We start from the raw sequence: 21,799 nt of genomic DNA on the forward strand, positions 1-21,799 counted from the left end.
CTGTATCCTATCTTTTCACGAAGTAGATTTAATCCAAAGCTAGACGAGAATCTGGTATCGCGATTTGCTTCACGTACAATTGTTTCGTAGAAAGAGCCACGGATTATCGATATTGTGCTTTTTAGAAGAAAGTCGAGTTTCCAACGAAGGATATTTATCACGGTGAAAACGAAAGAAGAATAAGTTATCGAGTTGTGCGAAAATAACGTTATTTATACATCGAGACTATTTGCATCCAGCCAATAATCATTACGAACCCATTACGAGATGGTTTGGAGTGGACAGTTCGGCGACCAAGCGATTGCTCGCGATAGTATTAGTATAAATGTCAGCCATTCGGAATATCAGACTTGGAGAGAAAAAATTCAATGGACTGGACAGCTTAATTGGTTAAAGTAGTTGTTCAACGAAGCAAGAAATCCGAGCTCGTGTTCTCGATCCATTGGAACAACAGTCTTTCTCCGTACATTAGAAGCAAACGATTAGTATCCCTAGGGAATTCAACTTGATCGCACATCCGAAGGAATTAGGAAGTTTTCCCCTCTCAAAACACCTCTTATTCGCTTATTCCTATAATATACAGCTATAGTAATCGCAGATTGTATCCAATCCAGCGAACATTCGTCGCGAAATAGTTGATCTATCCTGTTCCTCGTTGTTCCACTCTGACTTACGAGATGTCATAACTTCAGACATTACTCTGTTACTGCCGCCTTCCTTCGTATTCTTCCGCGTTGTATTCCTCCTTTTTACCGATCCTTCCTTTTATACATTTTTATACTAGCAACAATGAAAACAGGTAGGAATAAAGAGCAATCGAAACATCAGAGGGTAACAGGCTATGGAATATAACGATTCGATGGGCTCTTTTGTCCCATTTGTCGCGAGCCTTTTGATAGATTTCCGGAACGATGCTTGTAAAAGTTATTTGCACACTAGAAAATGCACCGAAATATTGCCGATACCATTTTATGCCATAGAAATGGACGAACGTAAAGAAACACTCTCCCATTTCGCGGCAATTGCCCGCTCCGCTCTCGTAAATGCACAAACATACCTGTATATCGGAAAACGAAAACTCAGCTTCCGTTCTTCTCGAGTCGAAGAGAGAGAGGGAGAGAGAGAGAAGATGGAGAGAGAGGAGGAAAAGGAGAGAAATGGAGCGAAATCGTTCGTATTTTACTCGTATTATCGTTCCAGAGTATATTTCTCGCGGAACGGTTTTATCGGATCGAGAAAAGGTGCATTTGTCGTTCAACGAGTAGGAGCGGTGTGAAAAAAATAGGGTTCAAGGAATAACGCGAAGAGAGACGTCGATCGTGAAGAAAAAGGGAACGTAATAAATTTAGGGATCTCTTTATGCAAGTGACCGAGGATTAAGGGACTCGAGCTGAAAGTCGTTTAAAGGCGTAAAAAATTATCGACGAGTTGTGTAACGCGTATGAGGTAGCCGACAAACAAGTCGGCGAGAGATAATTCGACGGACAATGCGAAGAATCTCATCTTGCGTGTGAAATAAAAAATCGGGAACGGAACTTTGTCGACTGAACGGTTCGTAAAGTCGGACGCGACATTTGCATGCGAATACGGTGACAACGAAGAGACCGCAATTAAGCAGCTGATGGCGGCGGCTGGGCGTCGACGAAATCTGTAAACGACCGTGCTCGTTTACGAGCGGGCAACCGCGGTATTTGATCCGTTGTCGTAAAAGAAACGCGTGCAATCGCAAGGGCACGCCGTAAAATTCAAATTCGTGCGCAATATTTATTCTTCTATCGCGCGTCCCAAGCCGATAAATTAGGAAAGAAGCGCAAGACGTAACAGTTCTCACCGAGTTTGAGAAAATAACGTGGTGTAATATAATGAAAAGTGTACCGGGAAAATTCGTGGTCGATCGCGTATCGAGCCGCCTCGATTAATTCGTCGAGCTGGCAAAGATCGACCGCATAATCCGCGTTATTATAGGGCGATAAATCCAAATCGGGTTTCAATATCAGGGGTAGTGTATGATCTGAGACCCGATCGTTTCGCATGGGAATTCGTAAGATGAAATCTTACTTTCGAGGGTCTTTTTTATGGCTAACCGAATGGCACTTCCAGGCTCGCAACACTTTATATGATATCCTTTAAACCACTTCTTTATGGCTCTTCTCTCGTCCCACGAAAAATCACAGGTTATTCGTAAAATATGTGTTTCAACGTTCCCTGGCTATCTAAGAGTACGTAAAGGTTGTACGATTAAAACAATATAACGCACTGATACGATATACAAATTGTTATTTATGTGAAATAATATTTCTAGGAAAATTCTACGTGAAACTAATTGGTTAAACCACAAGTCGCTCGTATTTAAATTGTGAATTTTATTTCATTCTTTCAAATCCGCAACAGCTGGTTTTTTCCTGGAATCTGTGTGTTCGATTACGTTTATTTTTCTATTTCACGTTTGTTTGCTGTTGCCTCGTAAAAATTTATCGTAATATATATGCAAAGAAAAAAAAAATAAAAAATAAAATGAACCGAAAAAGACTTTAAAATGTATTTAAAATGATCCACGCGTTGTTGGCCATGATACGATTTTTTATAAACATTTTAAAAGCGTCGTTATGGTTAATGAACGTAATCGCATTCTCAAACCGTTAAGTTTGCTCGTTCATTCATTCGCAAATTAAGTGAACGCCGGCTGGATACTGTTTAATAATAGCATTGCCCATGAATCATCTCTCCACACTAGATATCTCATTACAGATTTATTGGTAGGCCTGATATCCGTGCTAACGGATATAATTTGGAGAACGACGGTGACCTGGCACGCGGGCAACGTTGCCTGCAAACTGATAAGGTTCATGCAAGCCGTCGTTACGTACAGTTCTACATACGTACTTGTCGCATTGTCGATCGACAGATATGACGCCATTACCAGACCCATGAATTTCACCGGCAGGTGTAAGTATATAGTAGTTTGTATATAAGTGTAGGTATTGCAATTGATTCTGTTTATTCAAATTTATCGCGTATTCGATCTTAATATCGTGTAATTGGAATAATATATTCCAATAATATAATTCTAACTAGATTGTAGATATTTCTACAAATTCATATTTCTATGAATATCTTATCTATTAATTCTTATAACGAGTACTATTGTATATTTCGGATATTTTACATATTTTTGCATATTATGTGCATTCCGTGCATTGTTTCATTTTCAGATTCCCCATAAATGCATAAAAATCCGCAGTCTATTTATAATTCTCAAACTTTTAATTGAACGCAAAGAGGATACTACATTTTACTGTAACTTCTTGACGTTTCATCAAATTTTATACCAATATTAATCATATTATCGTTGTATCTTCGATACGTGAAAGTAAAAATTCCCAACATGGCGCTATTTTCGTGTTTTTTTTTTTTACCGAGAACGACTGGATATCTAAATATTTAACTAAATCTGAAATAAATATTTTACCGGAGAGAATCGAATATCGCATCGCCTTTCGATTCGTTTAAAACAAGCATACGAGACGCGATTTGTCAAAGATTCGGCACAGCAGATCGGGTTGGTAATATGAAAAGTCCGTTTTCTAGTTGACGATTTTTGTACGAGCATCTGGAGCTTCTCGGTGCGTATGTGTTTACCACTGGCCAAGAGGTCACTCTTGAGCGGTAGACTAGCAAGCGTAACGGTTTTATTTCTGCTTTATTTCATTGGGTTGTAACGTAGCGGATGTCGCAAGAAGCGTGGTGGCTGCGGATCGAAAGGTGAAAACCCGCGGCGAAATAAAACGACTACGGGTACGGTAATTACGAGCCACAACGTCGTCGATGACGTGACATTAACAAACTCACTGTCGATAAGTCTCAATGTGAATTCCGTATTAACCCAAGATGATATTTCACGAGCGATAATCGCGATATTCCTTTTAATCTCGTTATCACTGCGAGTTCCTTGAAGCTTTCACAGCAACGAATAACGGTGCATTGTTGCATTAGAGTGACGAAATGCTTCTCGAGGAAGTTCCTTTATCGCGCTATCGCCCACGATCACGTTCTTTCTTTCCGTTTTCTTCTTTCCTCTTTCTTCGTCCGTGTCACTCGCCAGCTGTCGTGGAAGTTTCACGAGCGCGAAAACGAGGAAACTTGGCGATACGCGACAGTCACGGATCCGCGAACTTACATCCGTTCGTATGCCTCGTACCATCGAATTGCATCGCCCTATCCTTCTGTAACCACGTGAAATCGACCTAAGACCGGAAATTCAACTTTAATCGCAGGGTGGAGAGCCAGGGCTCTGGTGGTAGCTGCCTGGGGCTTGTCGGCATTGTTTAGCGTGCCGATTATTTTCCTGTACGAGGAAAAACGCATACAGGTATACGGTAATTTGCCATTCATCATATAACATTCATAGTTGAGGAATTAAATTAATTATGCTCGAATTATGCTCGTTCCCGTTATGTATGTCTCGGATTACATATTTGCAAACAGATCGCTGGATTCTTCTCTCTCTTGGCAATTTATGTTACTTAGGAAACACATTGCAGAGACGGAAAATGTTTTCACGCGATTTAAATCTTTAATCCTGATTTCGTTTAATGTTCTGTAAAAGAGAATCGATTTTACCGAACGTTAGCGTGCAATGTTCGAAGCAGAACTTTCTTTCGCAGCATTTCGTTAAGAATTATACATTTAAACGAACACCGTTGGCCTAGTTTTGGTAAATCGGTCGTACTACGAGTATAATCGGCAGGATCGTTTACCAGGGGAAGACACAATGCTGGATAGATCTGGGATCTCCTATGCAATGGAGGATCTACATGAGCCTGGTCAGCTTTACCCTCTTTATAGCCCCTACTCTGATAATAGGAGGCTGTTATGCCGTGATCGTAGCTACTATATGGTCGCAAGGAGGGGCATTACGTCAGGGACCTACTCGAGACACCAGGAGAGCATCGTCCCGAGGACTCATTCCCAGGGCTAAAGTTAAGACGGTCAAAATGACCCTCGTTATAGTGTTCGGTGAGTAAACCAAATCATGTTTCGAGTTTTACGAATTTGTAACTATAATCCCAGAAGCCGAAGCGAAATATTATCTACCTCGCTAAAGTATCGTTGCTCAGGAAAGTATTTGGACACTCACGACGGAGGACTTTGATGTTCATATTATGCTATGCATTATATTGTATGAAACGTAAAAAAATTTCATTAGCTCTATAACGAGACGCGTTATGTTTATTTATACCAGTATAACAACGATAGTACAGTTCCATAACTGTGTTAATGAAATTTCGTACAAGGTACATAATATATTTATAAAAGATGTGTACAAGTGTTCAATTACTTTCGCGAGCCTGTGTATATTTGAAGCTTGGAAATCCGTGTGGCGTATTTGGACGACAGATTTACGTCGCGTAAAAGAGGGTAATCGCGAAACTTTCGGTCATGCCAAACTAAACTTCGCGATTCGTCTAATTCGTGAAACGTACGTTAGAACATGATTGAGCAGTTCGCGAAAAGGAAAACTATGAAATTACGTATCAGAATTCTTGACGTCGTAAAATACGGAAATCCGTACCGTAAGAGGCACAACGATAAATAATTGAAACTTCTTGATACGATCGAGCTCGTTAACCGCGTAAATCGTCCGATACGACGGCATAAAAATTTAATGAACATACGTAGTCGAAGTTTGCAACGACCAAACTTGTCCAACGATTGAAACTGTGTTTAATCGGCTACGATAAAACGTAACGTCCTTTCCATCCCTGCTTCGCCCTTTCTCTCTACGATTATATTTGCACCGCGTAAAAAGCTACGCGGCTAAGGAGATAAGCGAAAATGGTTCTCGACCTCTGTGCCTCAATTCCCTCCGACTTCTCTCACGAATCACTGCTCAGAGATACATACCATGTACTAAGAAAAGTTGCGTCTCGTGAGATCGGTGCAGGGTATCCTTTAGATTGAATTTTCTCTCGTGATCTTAACCGGTGTCGTTTCGTATTGTCAGATATTAAGTACCATTCGTGTTTCGAGTATTTTCTTCCAACCATAACGATTCCTGACAGTGGTAATTTTCTAAATTAACCACGGAAAGAAACGAAAATGAAAGTATAATTCTTTATGAACGTCGAATGGTTTTAAGACTGCTGCAGCCTTTCACTCAAATTCGATCGAATCGCGTTCTCCTATAGTTTCTCAAATTCGAGGAAAATGTGAATGAATCGTCATTGACGTGTGTGATTTTTATCCTAAAACGTTTAAAATCCTCCTTCGGTAGAAACTAAAGTGGGATCGAGAATTAAGACTTCGAAAGCTGCGACAGACAGTGTCAGGGTTCAAACGAAATTATCTTCGCTGCAACCAAACTAAAGATCCTAGGAAGAAGATGACAACTTGGTTTGTATTTGTCAAAGACTCTGTGGAAGCTTCGAGTCCTTGCCACGCTCAAAGCACCAACCTCTTTCCTTCGTTTCTCCGGGGAACGGGTTTACGTGTAGCAGGAATTGCCTGGTCTAATCAGATTCGTTTCTCGAAGATGTCTCGGCTAAAATTTCTTCTTTTTTAGCTGACGAAGATCGTTCTCAGCGGAACCGATCAAATGAGATCGAGTTCTGTCCACGCAACTCCCTTCGGTGTACTGCTGTGAAACAGAGGGAACTATTCAAGTGGATACACCACGTACATTACGATATTTTTCCCACGAAACAACCGATATAGATCGATATTTTGTATTAGAAAAAATTATTTAAGCGCTTAACGCGTTATTCTCGCGATCTTTTTTCCGCTATCGATCGTGCCATGATCACGTGATGCTTAAGCATCGCGACCGAGTTCAACAAACTCATAAACATTCGGTGTTTCTCTCCATATAACAATAAAAGCGTTCATTCATTGCTACAAGCAGGGCGCATCGTAGAATGCCCTCCTTCATGCAAATCTGGCAAAGCTTTTACGCATTTTGATTGTTCTCGCACTCTGTGTGGTCCGTTCCGAGACAAGAGGTCCTCGAGAAGTATGTTTGAGTCTTAAGATTCGTTCATTTTACCGATCGAAACTTGCAGATCTAACAAACGCGTATTCAAGGTAATATATGCACTCGTGAAGCGTGAAAATATCAAATGACGATTAATCACGAGAAACGGAGATGAAACTTCTTTATCTGATAAAACAAAGAAACGTTCGAAAGATTTCAGGGCAGAGATCGCCTACCATTGTTCAGCTGACAGACGAGAGAAATTGAGGCTCGCGAAACGTTCGGTCATCTGACGATTCATTCCTAGCCTTACGTTTAGTTGGGCAATCTTACGAGTGGATGAAAGTGGCTGAATGTTGAGATCGCTGTTGAGATCATTATCCTCCACTGTTTCCGATGTATTTCACCGCCAACGCCTTACACCGAAAAGCTTAAGATAAGACTTAGTTACGTACATATTACATTATACATTTCCTTTCTTTCGTCATAATTTCTCGTTGTGGGATATTACTATATATTACATATTTCGACAAAGAGGTCATACCATTTCACGACAATTTATTTCACTCGATTACCAGGCCCGAATATCCATACCATGAAGGGGGAAGCAAGGATCTCGCGCGACGTTTCACGATTACGAGAAAATTGATTTACTAGTCGTTTCTTCTACGCTGCGATACATTCTCCGTCTCTTAAAAGTCCCCGTTCATGCGTTTCTTTGTTGCTTTGAAAGAACGATTCAACGAGATCGCAGGTAGATAATATTATAAAGCTAATTGCAAGGATAAAAATTCCTATCAATTCCTATCAAAAATGCTGCAGATGTACGATCAAAGACGAACTTCTATTCATGTAGATTTTTCAATATTTCAGTATTCATTCTTTGTTGGAGCCCGTACATAGTGTTCGATCTGCTGCAAGTTTACGGATACGTGCCAGAGACCCAGACTAACATCGCCGTGGCCACTTTCATTCAAAGTTTAACACCTCTGAATTCAGCGGCGAATCCGATTATATACTGTCTCTTCAGCACGTCGTTTTGTAAAACCGTACGGTGAGTTACTAAAACGCCAAAACCCCTCGGATACTCCTATCAGAGGTAGAGATAAAGTACCACCTCAACGTTTGAACGGACCGAGGAATTTAAACCGAGTAGTTTCCTCGACAGAGAAGAAGAACTCAGTACGTGAAAGCTTAGAATCGAAGATTAGTTCCGATGTTCGAAATTTAAAAAGTACAAAGCATTCTGATATATTTTATCCTTCTTGCTGTCCATCCTTTGCAATGATAATGCTTTTCCTTTTATTCTCAGCATGTAAAATAGATCTTTCGCGTCAAGCATGGATTACATGAAGCTATATCAACCTGGACATGTTATTAGTTAGGAAAATTTATAACTAGACTGCGGATTTTATGCGTTTATAAAAAATTGTCAAATCTATAAGGTATAAGCCAGTCGTGATAGAGTATTTGATCGCATTATGTTTCTTAGACTGTGCAGAGCTAAATGATCTACGGTGAACGTGACAAGTCATTCATACGGCAGCCAATTTCAATAAAGACCTTGTAAAACTTTGCTTATTTGAGACATTTTAACAAACTTTTAACAAACAAAGACGCGTGCATACGTTTAGAAATCTGAGGATTGAATTTCTTTAAAGAAAATATTATTTCTTCATATTTTTTAACGGAATATTATAGCAAGTATGCAAAAACTTACCAAATGTAAATACATACGACGATTCTGCTTCCATAGGAACATACAGGCGATCTCGTGGGTTTCTGGATGGTGTGCAACAAATCCCCATCATTGTTTCGGCACCGGTGCTCCGAACAGCAGCACCAGGACAACGGTAACGACGTCGTTGACGGCGCAGTCTTCGAGAAGAAGCGGGCACATCGCCATGCTACACTCCACCACCAGGAAACGTGTTATGGTGTCTCTGGTTTAAGGGACGAACGATGGGAACTGCATCTAGAATTCATATTAGATATACGTAGAATTCTTCCGCCTAACAGCTCCTGTTGAGCTTCGACAAAGAGGCCACAGGTATTACGAGTCTCCGAAATTATGTTCGATACCTCGTCCACGTTTCTCGAATCGCGGCACGCGAATCTTTGAATCATCATAGAACTCTTTTTTCTCTTCTCCTCGATTCTTTATCTCTTCTTCGTCGAGAAATGAAATTGGCTCTCGTTATTACAATACAAAGTACAATCTACGTGTTATGTAACGAATATTAGAATCATAATTTAGGAGACCGCGGAGAAATGTGAATAAAATAAGTTTTTTATTCCCGCATTTACGTGATCAGTATTTTAGGCGAGATCGTGCACGGTCCTCATATTTTTCATCCTCCAAGCGAAACGTAACACATCTTATTAATGAAATTCTCAAAATGTCAAAGTTGTTCCGAATTGCGGTATTTGTACAAGAAATTTACTAACGGCGGCAAACGAAGGCCGAATAGCGAGATACGGCTCTACGACCGACCGAGGAATATCATTTCGTTAAATAAACTCCGATTTAATGAAGCCGTTCGTCAAGTTTCAGGAGGATGAAAGGAACATTAACCTGGCAATTGATCCAGCCTATGTGGAAAATGATACGCTCAAAGTATACATGTACATATATACATAGCGAATGAACGGCAGCTTCATGTGTATATACATATGCACGTTTTACAGTCGCGTACGCACACACCTATACATATTTGCACGCAGGCCAGATACACACGTACACACGTGAAACCATAAATGTGTAATATATTCATGTATTCCATCCGTTCGCGATCGACGCGAAAACGCTCAGCCCTTGAGGTGGGCTATTTTGTTAGCGATCTACGGGAACGATAAATCGCTACCAGCAGGACAATTCTTCGTATCGATTCGCATCTCTACAAGCAACACAGTCGTGCAACAAATTCATCTTTGTACCTTCGAGCGATCGCGAACTTCTCTATTGTGAACACTCTATCAAGCACTAGAATGAAACTGCTGCAATGAAAACAGCTTCGTTCGAACATGCGAAAAGATTTACCGTCCATGAATCGGAACGGGAAGATTTAATTGTTTAATCGACCACTTGAACTTTCGTACTATGTATTGTGTTTCAAGGTTGAAAAGCCCTTTTATAACGCAGTTAGATGTTATGAACACGCTACGTTTAGATACCAGTAGATGAAGCTGTATTCGTAATTCGTCTATTCGTTATTTATTGTACTCTATTAAGAGAAGAAGGAACAAGAATAAAGAATAAGTTATGAGAGATAACGTGTCGCTACGTCTTCTCACGATATGAATATTTTCACTGTGCGCAAAGTTTGTACATACTGTCGAATAAACTCGCGCAGAATGCGCCGAGTATACGTATAATCTTTTCCTTAATTTCTCTATTACTTTTACAGTTCCTGACCATCGAATTAGAGCCACGGGTAGAAAACTTTACTTCTCTAACTGCAGCGTATCATATGAACATATATGTATTCAGTTGAATAAATGAGAAATTGCTGTATGCCATCCAAATTACGTAGGCGATCATGCGTATGAATATATATGATTTGTTGCTGTTACTATATCCTATCGAAGGACATCCACGTATACTCATATAATATCCCATAAAGACAAAATTCAGAATATTTATCAAAACAAAACGACATAAAAGTAGCGCATACGGTGCGTGCTAGAAAGACTATGAGACGTAGCCAAAACGAAGAGAGGAAACATCAATTACTAACATGTATGTATATATAAGACCTTAGTAATTAACAAAACTTGCTAGTAGAATTCGCCCATGAATCCGAAATATAACAGAAAAGTGAAAACTATTGGAAGTTGTGAGTAATCCTAATTCGATGATCGGAGATCGTAAATATCACTATACTCGGTGTAAATGTCGTTTTGATCGTAATGTCGATTTAATAACAATTATTTATTGTACTCTGTTAGAAAAGGAGAAACAGAACTACGGCTTCTTATGACATTCATATTTTCACTGCAGACAAAATTTGTACATACGTATCGTCGAATAAACTCGTCCATAATACCCATATGTAATCTGTTCCTCACTTTCTCCGCTTTTAAATCCCAGCATAATATTCTCTCAATAAATCTCTATAGTATTTTGTCATCTTCCTCGTCATTCGTCAAGGATCCTCGTAATCCTCGAAGCTTTAATAAATCTTCTGTTCGAGCAAGATTACTTCTCACCTGTGATTTCTCGGGATGCTCAATTACCGCGTTCGGCGATCGCGAGAGACACGCAATTGGGAGATATTGCCTTCTCGACGATCGGTACAATTAGCTCGCCTCAAACGCCTGCTAATTCACAGCGAAACGCAACCGCTCCATTTCTCCGTTCGCTCTTCTCGCCCGTTTTACGTAATTTCGTGCGCGGCGCGAGCTCGTAAAGAATTTACGAGACCAGGCCACGCACATGGACAAATCACGCGGAAAGAGCGGAACGTCCACCATGAAACGAAATAAAATTTCTTCGCATTCCACCATATCCTTTTACGGCCTACGCTGTACCGGCTGTAAAATTCAACGGCGCGGTGGCGCCGTGATAAGTCGGGGATGAAACGACCATGCCACCCTTTTTATTGCCGCTTATTTACTCTATTTCCGAGCGGAACGATTCGCACCACGATTCTGCGACCAGAGAATTAATTTTGATCCAGCTCCCTTTTGATCCACAGGAGAATGTCTTGTATAATAGATCACGAGGTTTTTAAAACCATAGGTCTGAGCCATAGTGAATCATAGCGAATAGGATAATTCTAGAGCTTTTTAACGCAATTTGCCTTCGTTGAAGAATCTTCACAGAAACGCAAAAGTATTTTAATACCTTCTTCTCGTTTTGTAGCTTTAATAGTGGTTTTAACTCTGAGCTACGTTACAATAAGGAAGCGACTGCGTCTTTAAATAATAATTTGAATATACCAACAAAAATCAAAACTCAAAATTAATAAAAATCAAATCACTTTTTATAGTTAATTAGGATTTGAATACGAAACCTGTATCTTTCTATCTTTTTATATTATATGAAAAAGCCATTGAAAATTGGGTATCAAAGACCACAGACAACGCGATATGTAGGTGGATTTTATGTGGGTAGATCAAAGCAAACTTGTAAAGAACATCTATAACACCTGTCGTTCACATTGTCGTTCCGTTTCTCCTCTACAAAAAATTGTACACAATTTTTTTTCTCCGCTTTCGTTTGCTTGTATAGAACGTAAAGCTATTAACAGACAGCTGACAGGGCACGTGAAGCAACGCACATTAGTTCGCACCTAAAGTCAAACAAAAGATCAACGAAGATCAACTGCACGAGGAGCCATCAGAGAAAATTTCAGGGTAATAAGGCCGCGCGTGAAACCAGTCCGTTCTGTTTCAGAGGACCGCTCGTAGTATCGTGTGAAGACGGAAGGAGCGAGGAACGTTTCTCGTGATCCCGGACGCAGTGAACTTGCCGATCGGTTTCAGGCATCCTCTCGGATCACGGTTCCTGCGATATTGACAATCGGATAAGGCGAACGAAAATCTCGTAAATCTGTCGCATTATCTGCCGAGTAGCTTATTTCCAGGATGTCTTGTATTCATTATCGGCAAGCAAACCCTCCAAGAGAAAGAAATTACTTCGATGGCCAATACAATCGCTATGTGGCTCACTCTTACTCGCCGAGAGTCACAACTCCGGAGACTTATAGAAGCGGTACGTATGGCGATTAGGTTCTCAAGTACAGCCAATTGATTGATCAACCTGTCAACCGGCAAGACGAGTTAACTCGTATAATTTCTTTATTGAGAAATCCTTTTTCTTTCTACGCATAGCGTAATTTTTGTTACGAATAAATAGAAAGGCTCGTAACAGAAGCAACCTCTGTCCATATTCTTAATTTTGCAGGAAAGCAAAAGAATACTCTAGCATCTACTTAAGTTACGAAGTTGTGGATTTTATAACAACGGTTGTTTTTATAATGTCGTGTTAAATTTGTATTTCGTAATTGTAAAAGTTCTTGATTTATGGACGATCCGATTAACAGGTTAGAAGAGCAGTTAATCGGTAGGTTCAATTCATAGGACTCGCCGAATTAATCGTCCTGTACTTTAGCGTTTGTTTGTACTCGCAGGTTATTGCGCCGGATGGAGGACGCTGGAACTTCAAGGAAACAGCGCCGAAATTTCGTCGACAGGTAAAGTGGAGCATTCAAAACGAAAGTTCGCCGATCGATCTAGCTAATAAAATTCTTGAAACGTACACGTGTGCATTCGTCCATGAATAAGGGAATGATCCGTTTGATACTTGAAACGTCTTCTCGATGTCGGCTCTTGTGAGCATCATCCATCCCGGCATCGATTGCTCGTTGATGTACTATTCCCTCGAAATGTTTTCGATGTACGCTGCTTTTGACATTATTTGTCATATTCATTTTTTCGCACAAACGGATGTATATATTGGTATTTTTGCGTTTACCAAAATTACGTAGGATGTTTGCTTACCCCGTGTTTATTTAATCCTCAATCTGTTAATCGTGAAAGAAAAACATGGAAACGTAGATTTTTGAGACGCTTAACGGTATAATTTCTGGAATGACTTAAATTCGCAATATAACATTTATAAATTACGTAATATTATTTATAATGTTAGAGTAATAATTTTATAGCAGCAAGTGTAATACGGAGTAGAATGTTTCTTAGTAAAATATATGGACAAAGGCTTAGCTTTCCTTCTGTATCTTTTCGTATACTTTTCATTTGGTATTTTTGGCATAAGTTTTACATTCTAATCGCCACTAATTCTAAGATCAGTGTCCGTTTCGTGCGAGTGTTAGGTCGTTGCAAAATAATCAATCACTGTTGTGAAGCTTGTGAACATAATAATCAGGGCTGCGAATATCGATAAAACCATTTACGTAATAAATTACAACGAACGTTCTTTATCAAAGGAAATTAAGATCTCCGTGAATCTCTACCATGAAACGCGTACAATTTATTAAAATGTAAATTTTTCTTCTTTCTTTATCTTGTTAGCGAGGGGTGATCTATCGTATGGAGACGCCCGAATGCAAAGCGGAAGGATGACGCCGACGTTAAAGCAAGAGACAATGAAACACGGGGACACGATCACGCTCGAAAAGATACAAACGAAAATCAAGTTCCTCGAGGACAGCAATATAGTTATGCAGACGCGCAATCAGAATCTTATCACCGAGAACAAAGCCCTCGCGTCTCAGTGAGTATTAATACGCGAACAATGGACAACCTTAATCGATATTCTTCCGGCTTGCACGTGAATACACAGATCGCCCGATGAAAAAGCTGATTGAGAAACAAAGAGCACGATTTTTTGCGGCTTGGTCATTACTTGCGTCATCGACATCGATCGTCTTAAAATACGAATTTTTCTATCCTTCAACAAATCTTAAAACAATTTTCAGTCTATTTTATCAGATACGATACCGTTGCCACGTCTCGTAATTTTCTATCTGTTCTATGTTTTCTTTGAAGTTCTCCATCTACATTTCAAAGAGAAGATCTTATTTTATTTGTGTTCTGTGAAGTTGTTCGCGTCGCACTTCGTTTATTAAAGCAATATTATTGAAATTAAAAAAACCTTCATGGTAATTTTAATTAGTGATAATGAAAATGCTTTTAACTCGTAGAATAAAAATCTGCCCTCCGAAAGATAAAACGAGTCAAGTTTTTCAATTGCTATAATTTCTCCCCGACGTTGTCTCTACATCAGTGTCTAGCCATGGTTTACGTTTCGCATTCTGGTTTCGTATTTAATGACTTTCAACTGGCCTTTCTTACACACGCTCATTTTCCTTTCTTCTCTGTTTTCTTTTTTTTTTTTTTTTTTTTTTTTTTTTTTTTTTTTTTTGCCGAGAGGAAGTATTCCGTGCGTTGAATAATCCTCGTTTCTAACGCACGGTCCCTTTGTAAGACTCAAAGAGGAACGGGACGAAGCGAAAAGGCTAGAGAAGAGGCTGACGTTGCTGCGAGAGGAACTTGATTTCGAAAGATCGAAGATCGAAGGGATGAAACAAGAGGCAGAAGAAGTCAGAGTACGAACTTGTACGCGGTTAGCTTCTTTAAGAAATTGCATTTCACTTCGACTTTTCAGAATAGACAAACGCCGATGGTTCAAACAAACGGAACGTCGACAACGAACATCGTATCTAGGACTGATCGTGGAGTTCAAGTCTGGGCGGTATGCATGGCTTGTCAAAGAAAATTGGAGAGTTGCGAGAAACAACCACCCACCGTCGTCATCACCAAGTAAGTATGGTAGCTTCCGCGTCGTTGTCCTTCCTTTTACGTTGAATGGTGTACGTTCGTCAGGATAACTGGAAATATGCGATCGAACGAACGACAGCTTTGTTTGTCGTTGGATCGATCTGATTGACATCTGATCTGATGATAGATCGGAATTAGAAGTGCTGGAAAAAGATATGCAGACTCTTCGAGATACTATAATCGCGCGAGAACAAGCATGGGACAAGGCCATGGAACGCGAGCACAATTATAGGCAGCAGTTGACGCGACTCACCACGGAAACAATCACGGCTCGTCACCTTTCTGACACGCGCTACGAGGAGCTCAAAACTGCGACAACCGCGCTGCAGGTAATAATTGGAAGGGTTTGCACTAACGAGGAGACAGCTATAATTAAATTACATTTACCGGAAGAGAAGAAAAGATATACAATAACCCGTAGAAAACTTTTGCGTGTACGTCGTGCGTGTTGTATAAAACAATTTGTAATTTCATTAGCACTGTAATGAGATACAGCTTCCATGACTATATTGTTAAGAAACCAATCTGAAAATTGTTCACTCAAATTGCTGGAAAGTGACTCTTTATTGCAAACCTTTGGTTATTTAATATCGCGACAATTAAGATATTAGGCTACTTCGGCGTATCTAACAATCCCAATTGATTCGCTTTTAGGAAAAAGAATCGGAATTTAAATCGACTCAAAAGGATAACGCATATCTACAGAAATTGATCGCAAAGATTTACAATAGCTATCAAAGGTAATATAATCCTCTATGGTCATCAAATTGCTACTGAACATTCTCATTCTCGACCTCATTCTTGCGAGTAATCGTAATAATCGTTTGAGATTAAAGGGTACGAGGTTATAGGGAAAAAGAGAACATGAGATAAATCCACGCACATATTCATTAGAACGATAAAAAGAGCATAAGTAAGAGGAAGGGAAATACGAGGAAAAAAAAAAGACAAATAGTATGGCGTAGAGTTCTCGCTTTTTACTGGGACATCGCACCGCAGCCCCTATCTCTAAAACCAGGTTACACTCTCCGCATTTTAGTCGTTTCATTAGCGAAACGTCCGCCGTAATGTACCGTCGAGAATGTCGCTTCAAATTTCGCGTTAAGAGATACGAGCTTCTTTCTCAGCGCTAGACACGGAGGATTCTCACTTGTTCTTAGCTGTCCGCACGTAAAGGCACGCACATTATAATTGTTTCCACGATATAACAAAATCATACATTACAGCATCAAACACAAATACCAATACATGCAGCACCAATACCACCAATAGATATAGTGATATACTGGGGGGCACGTGTATTCTAGTTTTATAACTAATTGAGTCAAGCCTGAATTGTTTATTTAATTTGTGATTATAGAGGGCAAGATGGATATCAAAGAAGCAGTTTGACAGCTGATATTAATGAGAAGGATCAAAGATTTATCGAAGACATTGCTCGACGAGCATCCAGCGGAAAAGGCAAACAGAAACCAAAATTGAAAAGTTCCTGTTCGGAAAGAACCGCACATTCTACCGTTTATCAATACAGTCCTCGTGATAAAAGTTCGAGATCTGCCAAGGATCAAGCAGGTTGTTTAAAAGAACCGAAACGCTAATAACAACTCCTTCTTAACGATATCAGGATCTTTTATTGAAAATAAGAAAATATGAAATTTGTACGTGCCAAAAATGCAATTTTTAAGCTAAACTAATCTTTGATTTCGTTGTTTTAATCGCATATTTAACTATAAACTGAAAGAGCAATCAATATTTGGATTCGTCTGGACTAATCTAATAATCCCCATAGGGAATTTTAGGTAAAATCAGAAGGTAAATAAATACCATTAATATCGAAGGCGATAAAGCCAATATATATAACTATGAAAAGACTCATTACTATAAAATTATAAACAATATAGAAACAATGATATCTTACCACAACACCTGTCGCGGGGTAACATTAAACAAACGTCTAATCACTTCGACTTTCTTCACTAAAATGACATCCCGCGCCCCGCCGCGGTTTGCTCAGTGAATTTTGGTTAGCGAGAAATGGTGAAACCTTGCAGCAAGTCAAACGTACAGAAATACGAATTTTCAAATGTCAAATTTCTGAGAGGGATATATTTTCTGTAATAAGCATATTTATGTCCCAAACAAACAAATAATACATTAGACCGAAATACGGAAATATGAGTAAACGTAAACACGCGTAAGCTAATTAATTAAAGCTAATTAATTTGGATGAACAAAATTTATGCATTTGAAATATGGATACCTGCGTTTAGAGATTTAATATACGTGTCATCGTTTAATTTGATTAAATAAAATTGATTAATAGATAGAGAGCATAAAAATCATAATTTTTAGTCTGAAATAAAGTAGTGTTCTAGGCCAGAAAATTTTAATTATATCTTATAGACGGAAAAGGATAAACGACAAGAAAGTAAATTATATGTATTTTGTCTGTGATTATAACACAGAATGCATTTTGAAGCTTATCTTTGTATATTTTGTCCATAAAACAAGCACAAAATATACATATTACTAAATAATATTATATATTCTTTATATATTATACAGGAAAATTAAATAATGCATAATATAAAATCAATTAATTTATTTTAGATAATTTATCTAACAATTTATTATTACAATAACATTATGTAGTTGGCATATAACTTTGTCGACACATGTTCATTTGTATCCTTATCCTTGTCTTCATATTCTTCTTTTAGTTCAAATTTTCTATAATAATTTATTAATTTCACTGAGGTATTCTGTTTCTAAGATATGCTAGGATTTCTTCTGTAGACTTTGCTAAAATTGCTTGTCTAGGTTGTTTAAAACAATTTCCAGATAAAGATAGATTCCTAAAAAAAACTTAATGTTATAATATTCATATACGTATTTAATGAGTAGGATTTATTTATCTCAACTTACTTTAAGTTCTTCAAAGTGCCTAGTTCTGGTGGTACGAATCCAATGTTGTTATTAGCGAGATTTAATATCGCAAGTTTTTGCAATTTTTGAAAAGATGGTACATCAATATCGGTAATTAAATTGTCATTCGCTATTAATATCTCTAAAGAATTTATACCATAAACAGATTCTGGTATTTCTTTATATCTGTATAATATACCAATAAGTTTTAACAAGATTTGACTTACATATGTGTGAATATATATTGTAAAAGCAAAGATTGTAATGCAATAACGTAATTAATATAATATACGTTATTACATATTACATATAAATAGTGCATACTACCATACTGCATACAAGCGTACAATACCTGTTAAATGAGATATTAAGTTCTTGTAAATATTTAAGCAAGCCAAGATTGATGGGAAGTGATTGTAAAAGATTTCTGCTTAAATCCAAAATCTGTAGATACTTATATTTTTCGCCAATCCATTCTGGTATATGTGTTAGTTGATTAGATGTCAGTTTTAAATCGGCAATTCTTTCAATTATGCATAATTTATCAGGTAAGATAGACAGCTTATTCCTACTTAAATCCACTGTACCTACATCGGCTTTGCATGCATTTTCAAGAACTTCTTGAGGTAGTTCGGTAAGATTTTGTCCAGCCAAACTGAGCAATTTTGTACTCTGCATTGTATACCTAAGTATAATAAATTAACTAGAAATAATTTCCCACCAAAATAGTTCTCACTACAGTAAATATTAATTTAATTAAATCAGATACCTATCCGGATAAATATTTGTGCTAGTATCTGCTACCACGTGCTCTTTCACATCCAAGTTTGTACTTTTAATACCCTGTCGTATATGTTTTAAAATCCGAGATGTACCGCATCGTATTATGTCGGTTCTAACATTCTGTATATCATTTCCGTCAATCACAAATTGTTTTAAATTAGGCAGTAGGCCAATGTATTTTGGTATTCTATAAAACACAACAAATATTATTTCGAAAATATTTCATTAAAGTAAAATAATAATGTATACAAAGTGACATACAGAGTTAGTTTGTTGTGTGATAAATCAAAAATTTCTAGGTACACCAGTTTTATTATTTCTTCTGGTATTGTTTCAATTTGATTATTTCCTAATGTTAATGTTTTTAATTGTCCTACACCTTCTAAACAAGACATATCAATTTCCTATAAATTATGCAAAATAAACATTAAGAATCTGTTATATATACAATTTTACTACATATAATGTTGTTATTAATATAAATTATTATAATATTTTATCAAAAATTAAACAATATATCTTTTTATAGATATATCAAATGCATTAAGAATTTTCTCTACGTATATAACTGAAATGTGTATATAAACTATTTATTTCTCCATAAATAATCACTATATATGCTTAGATCAGCATATAATAGTACGTACAGTAATGTTATTATCAGCCAAGTGTAGTACTCTTAATAGTATACAACCGGATATATCAGGAAATGTTGTTAATCTGTTTGATTGCAACATCACTGTTTCTACCTTCCTTAATTCACCCAGAGGTGGCAACATTTCCAACTGATTATAACTTGCATTTAACTTTTGTAATGCTATTTTCAAAAAATATGTGTACTTTTTATTAAATTTTTACGTCATACAGGAAGAAGCAGTGTGAAACTGTTTTTCTTTTCAACTGACATTATACATTAAACATATGATGAAAGAAATTAAATTAAACAAATCATATGAATAGACACATTATTGTAAATCATACCTCTCATATTTGTTAAATCAGGTGGCAATTCCTTTAACATATTATGACCTAAATCCAAGGAAGTTAGTCGTACTAAATATCCCATTCCAATTGGTAACTCAATCAAGTTATTATATGATAAATCCTAAACATGTGCAACATTTCAGAAGATCAAGTATACAATTTTGTCTTAAAAACATATAAATAAGTTATTATAATATACCAGATAGGTCAACATTACAAAGTCTCCAACTGCTGGATCGAGCTCTTTTATGCTATTATTTTTTAAATTTAATTCATGTAATTCGCTTAGCTTATAAAATTCATGTGGAAATTTTTCTAATTTATTATTTGATAAATTTAGTATGTTTAATTTTTTTAAATTTCCTATTTCAGCAGGCAAATCTTCCAACCGATTATTGTGCAGCTGTAAAGATTAAAGTATATTACATAGTGTTTTATATATATGCAATTTCTTCATATATAAAACTGTTATATTTACATATAATGTAGTTAACTCTGTTAAATTTTCTATTTGTGGATCAATTTTCTTTAAAGCATTACAACTTAAGTCCAATGTCTGGAGAGGTTCCTGTTCCCACCACCTTTCAGTTTCTTGTACATAATCAAGCTCAAAATGTAAATCCCTTATTTCTTCTTCAGTTAAATCATTTATATTCCATACTCTATTAGGTACTATAATAGATTTTTGTTAGTTTTAACATAATTTAACTAGTATGGATTTCAATTAAACATAAAATATGACACTTTTAAAAAAATAACTTACCTTGACACGCATATGATAATCTGATGATGATACTGTAAATATTGCTTGTTCTATTGCATTATTCACAATCTAACATGCAAAGCTATCTATGAATCGACATAAACAAGTAGTTTCATGGCTACAATTGAAATTGAAAAGGTAATATATATAACATTTATTTAATGATTCAGATTTCATGCTTTACATATATAAATGGGTGCAAAAATAAAAAATGGTCCAAAAATGTAATGAATAAGTTTTATTGTTTATCAATAACGAAATTAAAAAATGAATTGCAACTAAAAAGCATTAAGCTGATAAGTATACGTTTATCACTAACGTAATACTTTCTTTATGATATATATATAAATATATATATATATATTGAATAAAATGCATAATATTTTTGTAAGATAATGATATCTTGTATATGTAACAAATGTATAATTTATTTCCTATCACAATAGATAAAAAAAAACAATATATAAATGATAAATTATAGAAACTATAATGTAATATAGATGTGTGAACAAACATGCACATTATAGTATATGACTACTGCATCGAGATATCAAGCGTCTGAATGATATCGAATAACATTTATATATGTAATTTTTAAATAATGTGGATACCCGTAAATAGTCCTCTCGATGAGAGGTTTAAATTTCCACTCTTTCTCGCGGATATAATAATAATTTCAGACAGTTCAGCATTATCGTCATTCTTCGTTCGTTTTTTAAACACTGCTAAATGATTAGCTTTTTTCTTTACGCCACTCATATTGTACTTATCACGTACATTGTTTACACATTGATATCCTCGATACGGGATGACTTATCATGAATGTTCCCCCACTTTGTATGACAACGACATGTAAATCATATAATAATTATATATGGCAACAAAATACCCAATATCGAATACAAGTTTATTTTGATTACTGAAATCGATCTTTTGTATCTATTGTTTATTCTATTTGATGTAACAAAGAGATTAGAAATAAATACAATCATTGTTTTGATTGTTTCGTACTGTAGAAATTTAACTTCCTTATGTACTAAAATATAAATAACTATTTTAACATTGCATAA

General features: G+C 36.9%; 3 protein-coding genes across 10 annotated transcripts in view; 2 read left to right on the forward strand and 1 right to left on the reverse strand.

Moving 5' to 3' along the window:
- LOC122577268 (cardioacceleratory peptide receptor) overlaps positions 1–11,019 on the forward strand; it is a 42,192-nt gene extending 31,173 nt beyond the window's left edge. For 6 of the 7 annotated variants that reach the window (XM_043748479.1, XM_043748482.1, XM_043748480.1 and 3 more), the window contains 5 exons: positions 2,749–2,946; positions 4,275–4,369; positions 4,761–5,016; positions 7,844–8,024; positions 8,727–11,019. In XM_043748479.1, coding sequence (XP_043604414.1) covers positions 2,749–2,946; positions 4,275–4,369; positions 4,761–5,016; positions 7,844–8,024; positions 8,727–8,922 — 926 coding nt within the window. In that variant the 3' untranslated portion in view covers positions 8,923–11,019. The remainder of the gene's footprint in view (positions 1–2,748; positions 2,947–4,274; positions 4,370–4,760; positions 5,017–7,843; positions 8,025–8,726) is intronic. The other variant, XM_043748483.1, reaches the window with a different exon arrangement.
- A 1,262-nt stretch (positions 11,020–12,281) lies between these two features.
- Positions 12,282–17,727, forward strand: LOC122577195. Of its 2 annotated transcripts, XM_043748340.1 has the most exons (8): positions 12,282–12,686; positions 13,105–13,167; positions 14,006–14,207; positions 14,922–15,042; positions 15,102–15,256; positions 15,402–15,603; positions 15,929–16,014; positions 16,635–17,727. In XM_043748340.1, the coding sequence occupies exons 1-8, from the start codon at positions 12,560–12,562 to the stop codon at positions 16,870–16,872; spliced, it is 1,194 nt and encodes a 397-aa protein (XP_043604275.1). In that variant the 5' UTR covers positions 12,282–12,559; the 3' UTR covers positions 16,873–17,727. The 2 variants fall into 2 exon arrangements, with proteins under 2 accessions (XP_043604275.1, XP_043604276.1); XM_043748341.1 differs by lacking the exon at positions 14,922–15,042 and having other exon boundaries at positions 15,107–15,256.
- Positions 17,728–17,861: 134 nt separating this feature from the next.
- Positions 17,862–21,650, reverse strand: LOC122577192 (leucine-rich repeat-containing protein 40-like). The gene is made up of 10 exons (XM_043748337.1): positions 21,341–21,650; positions 20,445–20,638; positions 20,166–20,369; positions 19,964–20,087; positions 19,630–19,799; positions 19,244–19,386; positions 18,969–19,169; positions 18,552–18,884; positions 18,200–18,385; positions 17,862–18,129 (listed from the first exon to the last, which is right to left on the reverse strand). The coding sequence occupies exons 1-10, from the start codon at positions 21,486–21,488 to the stop codon at positions 18,024–18,026; spliced, it is 1,809 nt and encodes a 602-aa protein (XP_043604272.1). The 5' UTR covers positions 21,489–21,650; the 3' UTR covers positions 17,862–18,023.
- Between the last annotated feature and the right edge of the window lie 149 nt (positions 21,651–21,799).

The sequence above is a fragment of the Bombus pyrosoma genome, linkage group LG18 (genome assembly GCF_014825855.1).
Source record: "Bombus pyrosoma isolate SC7728 linkage group LG18, ASM1482585v1, whole genome shotgun sequence".
Taxonomy (NCBI): Eukaryota; Metazoa; Arthropoda; class Insecta; order Hymenoptera; family Apidae; genus Bombus; species Bombus pyrosoma.

Bases quoted from the DNA above. Each gene is read 5' to 3' on its own strand.
- LOC122577192 (XM_043748337.1), bottom strand. From the start codon at position 21,488: ATGAGTGGCGTAAAGAAAAAAGCTAATCATTTAGCAGTGTTTAAAAAA. The intron at 19,800-19,963 runs GTATGATTTACA...TTTTGAAAATAG, and splicing joins TGATTTAACAAATATGAGAG to CATTACAAAAGTTAAATGCA. The intron at 18,130-18,199 runs GTAAGTTGAGAT...AGTTTTTTTTAG, and splicing joins GGCACTTTGAAGAACTTAAA to GAATCTATCTTTATCTGGAA.
- LOC122577195 (XM_043748340.1), top strand. From the start codon at position 12,560: ATGTCTTGTATTCATTATCGGCAAGCAAACCCTCCAAGAGAAAGAAAT. The intron at 14,208-14,921 runs GTGAGTATTAAT...TCCCTTTGTAAG, and splicing joins AACAAAGCCCTCGCGTCTCA to ACTCAAAGAGGAACGGGACG. The intron at 16,015-16,634 runs GTAATATAATCC...TTGTGATTATAG, and splicing joins ATTTACAATAGCTATCAAAG to AGGGCAAGATGGATATCAAA.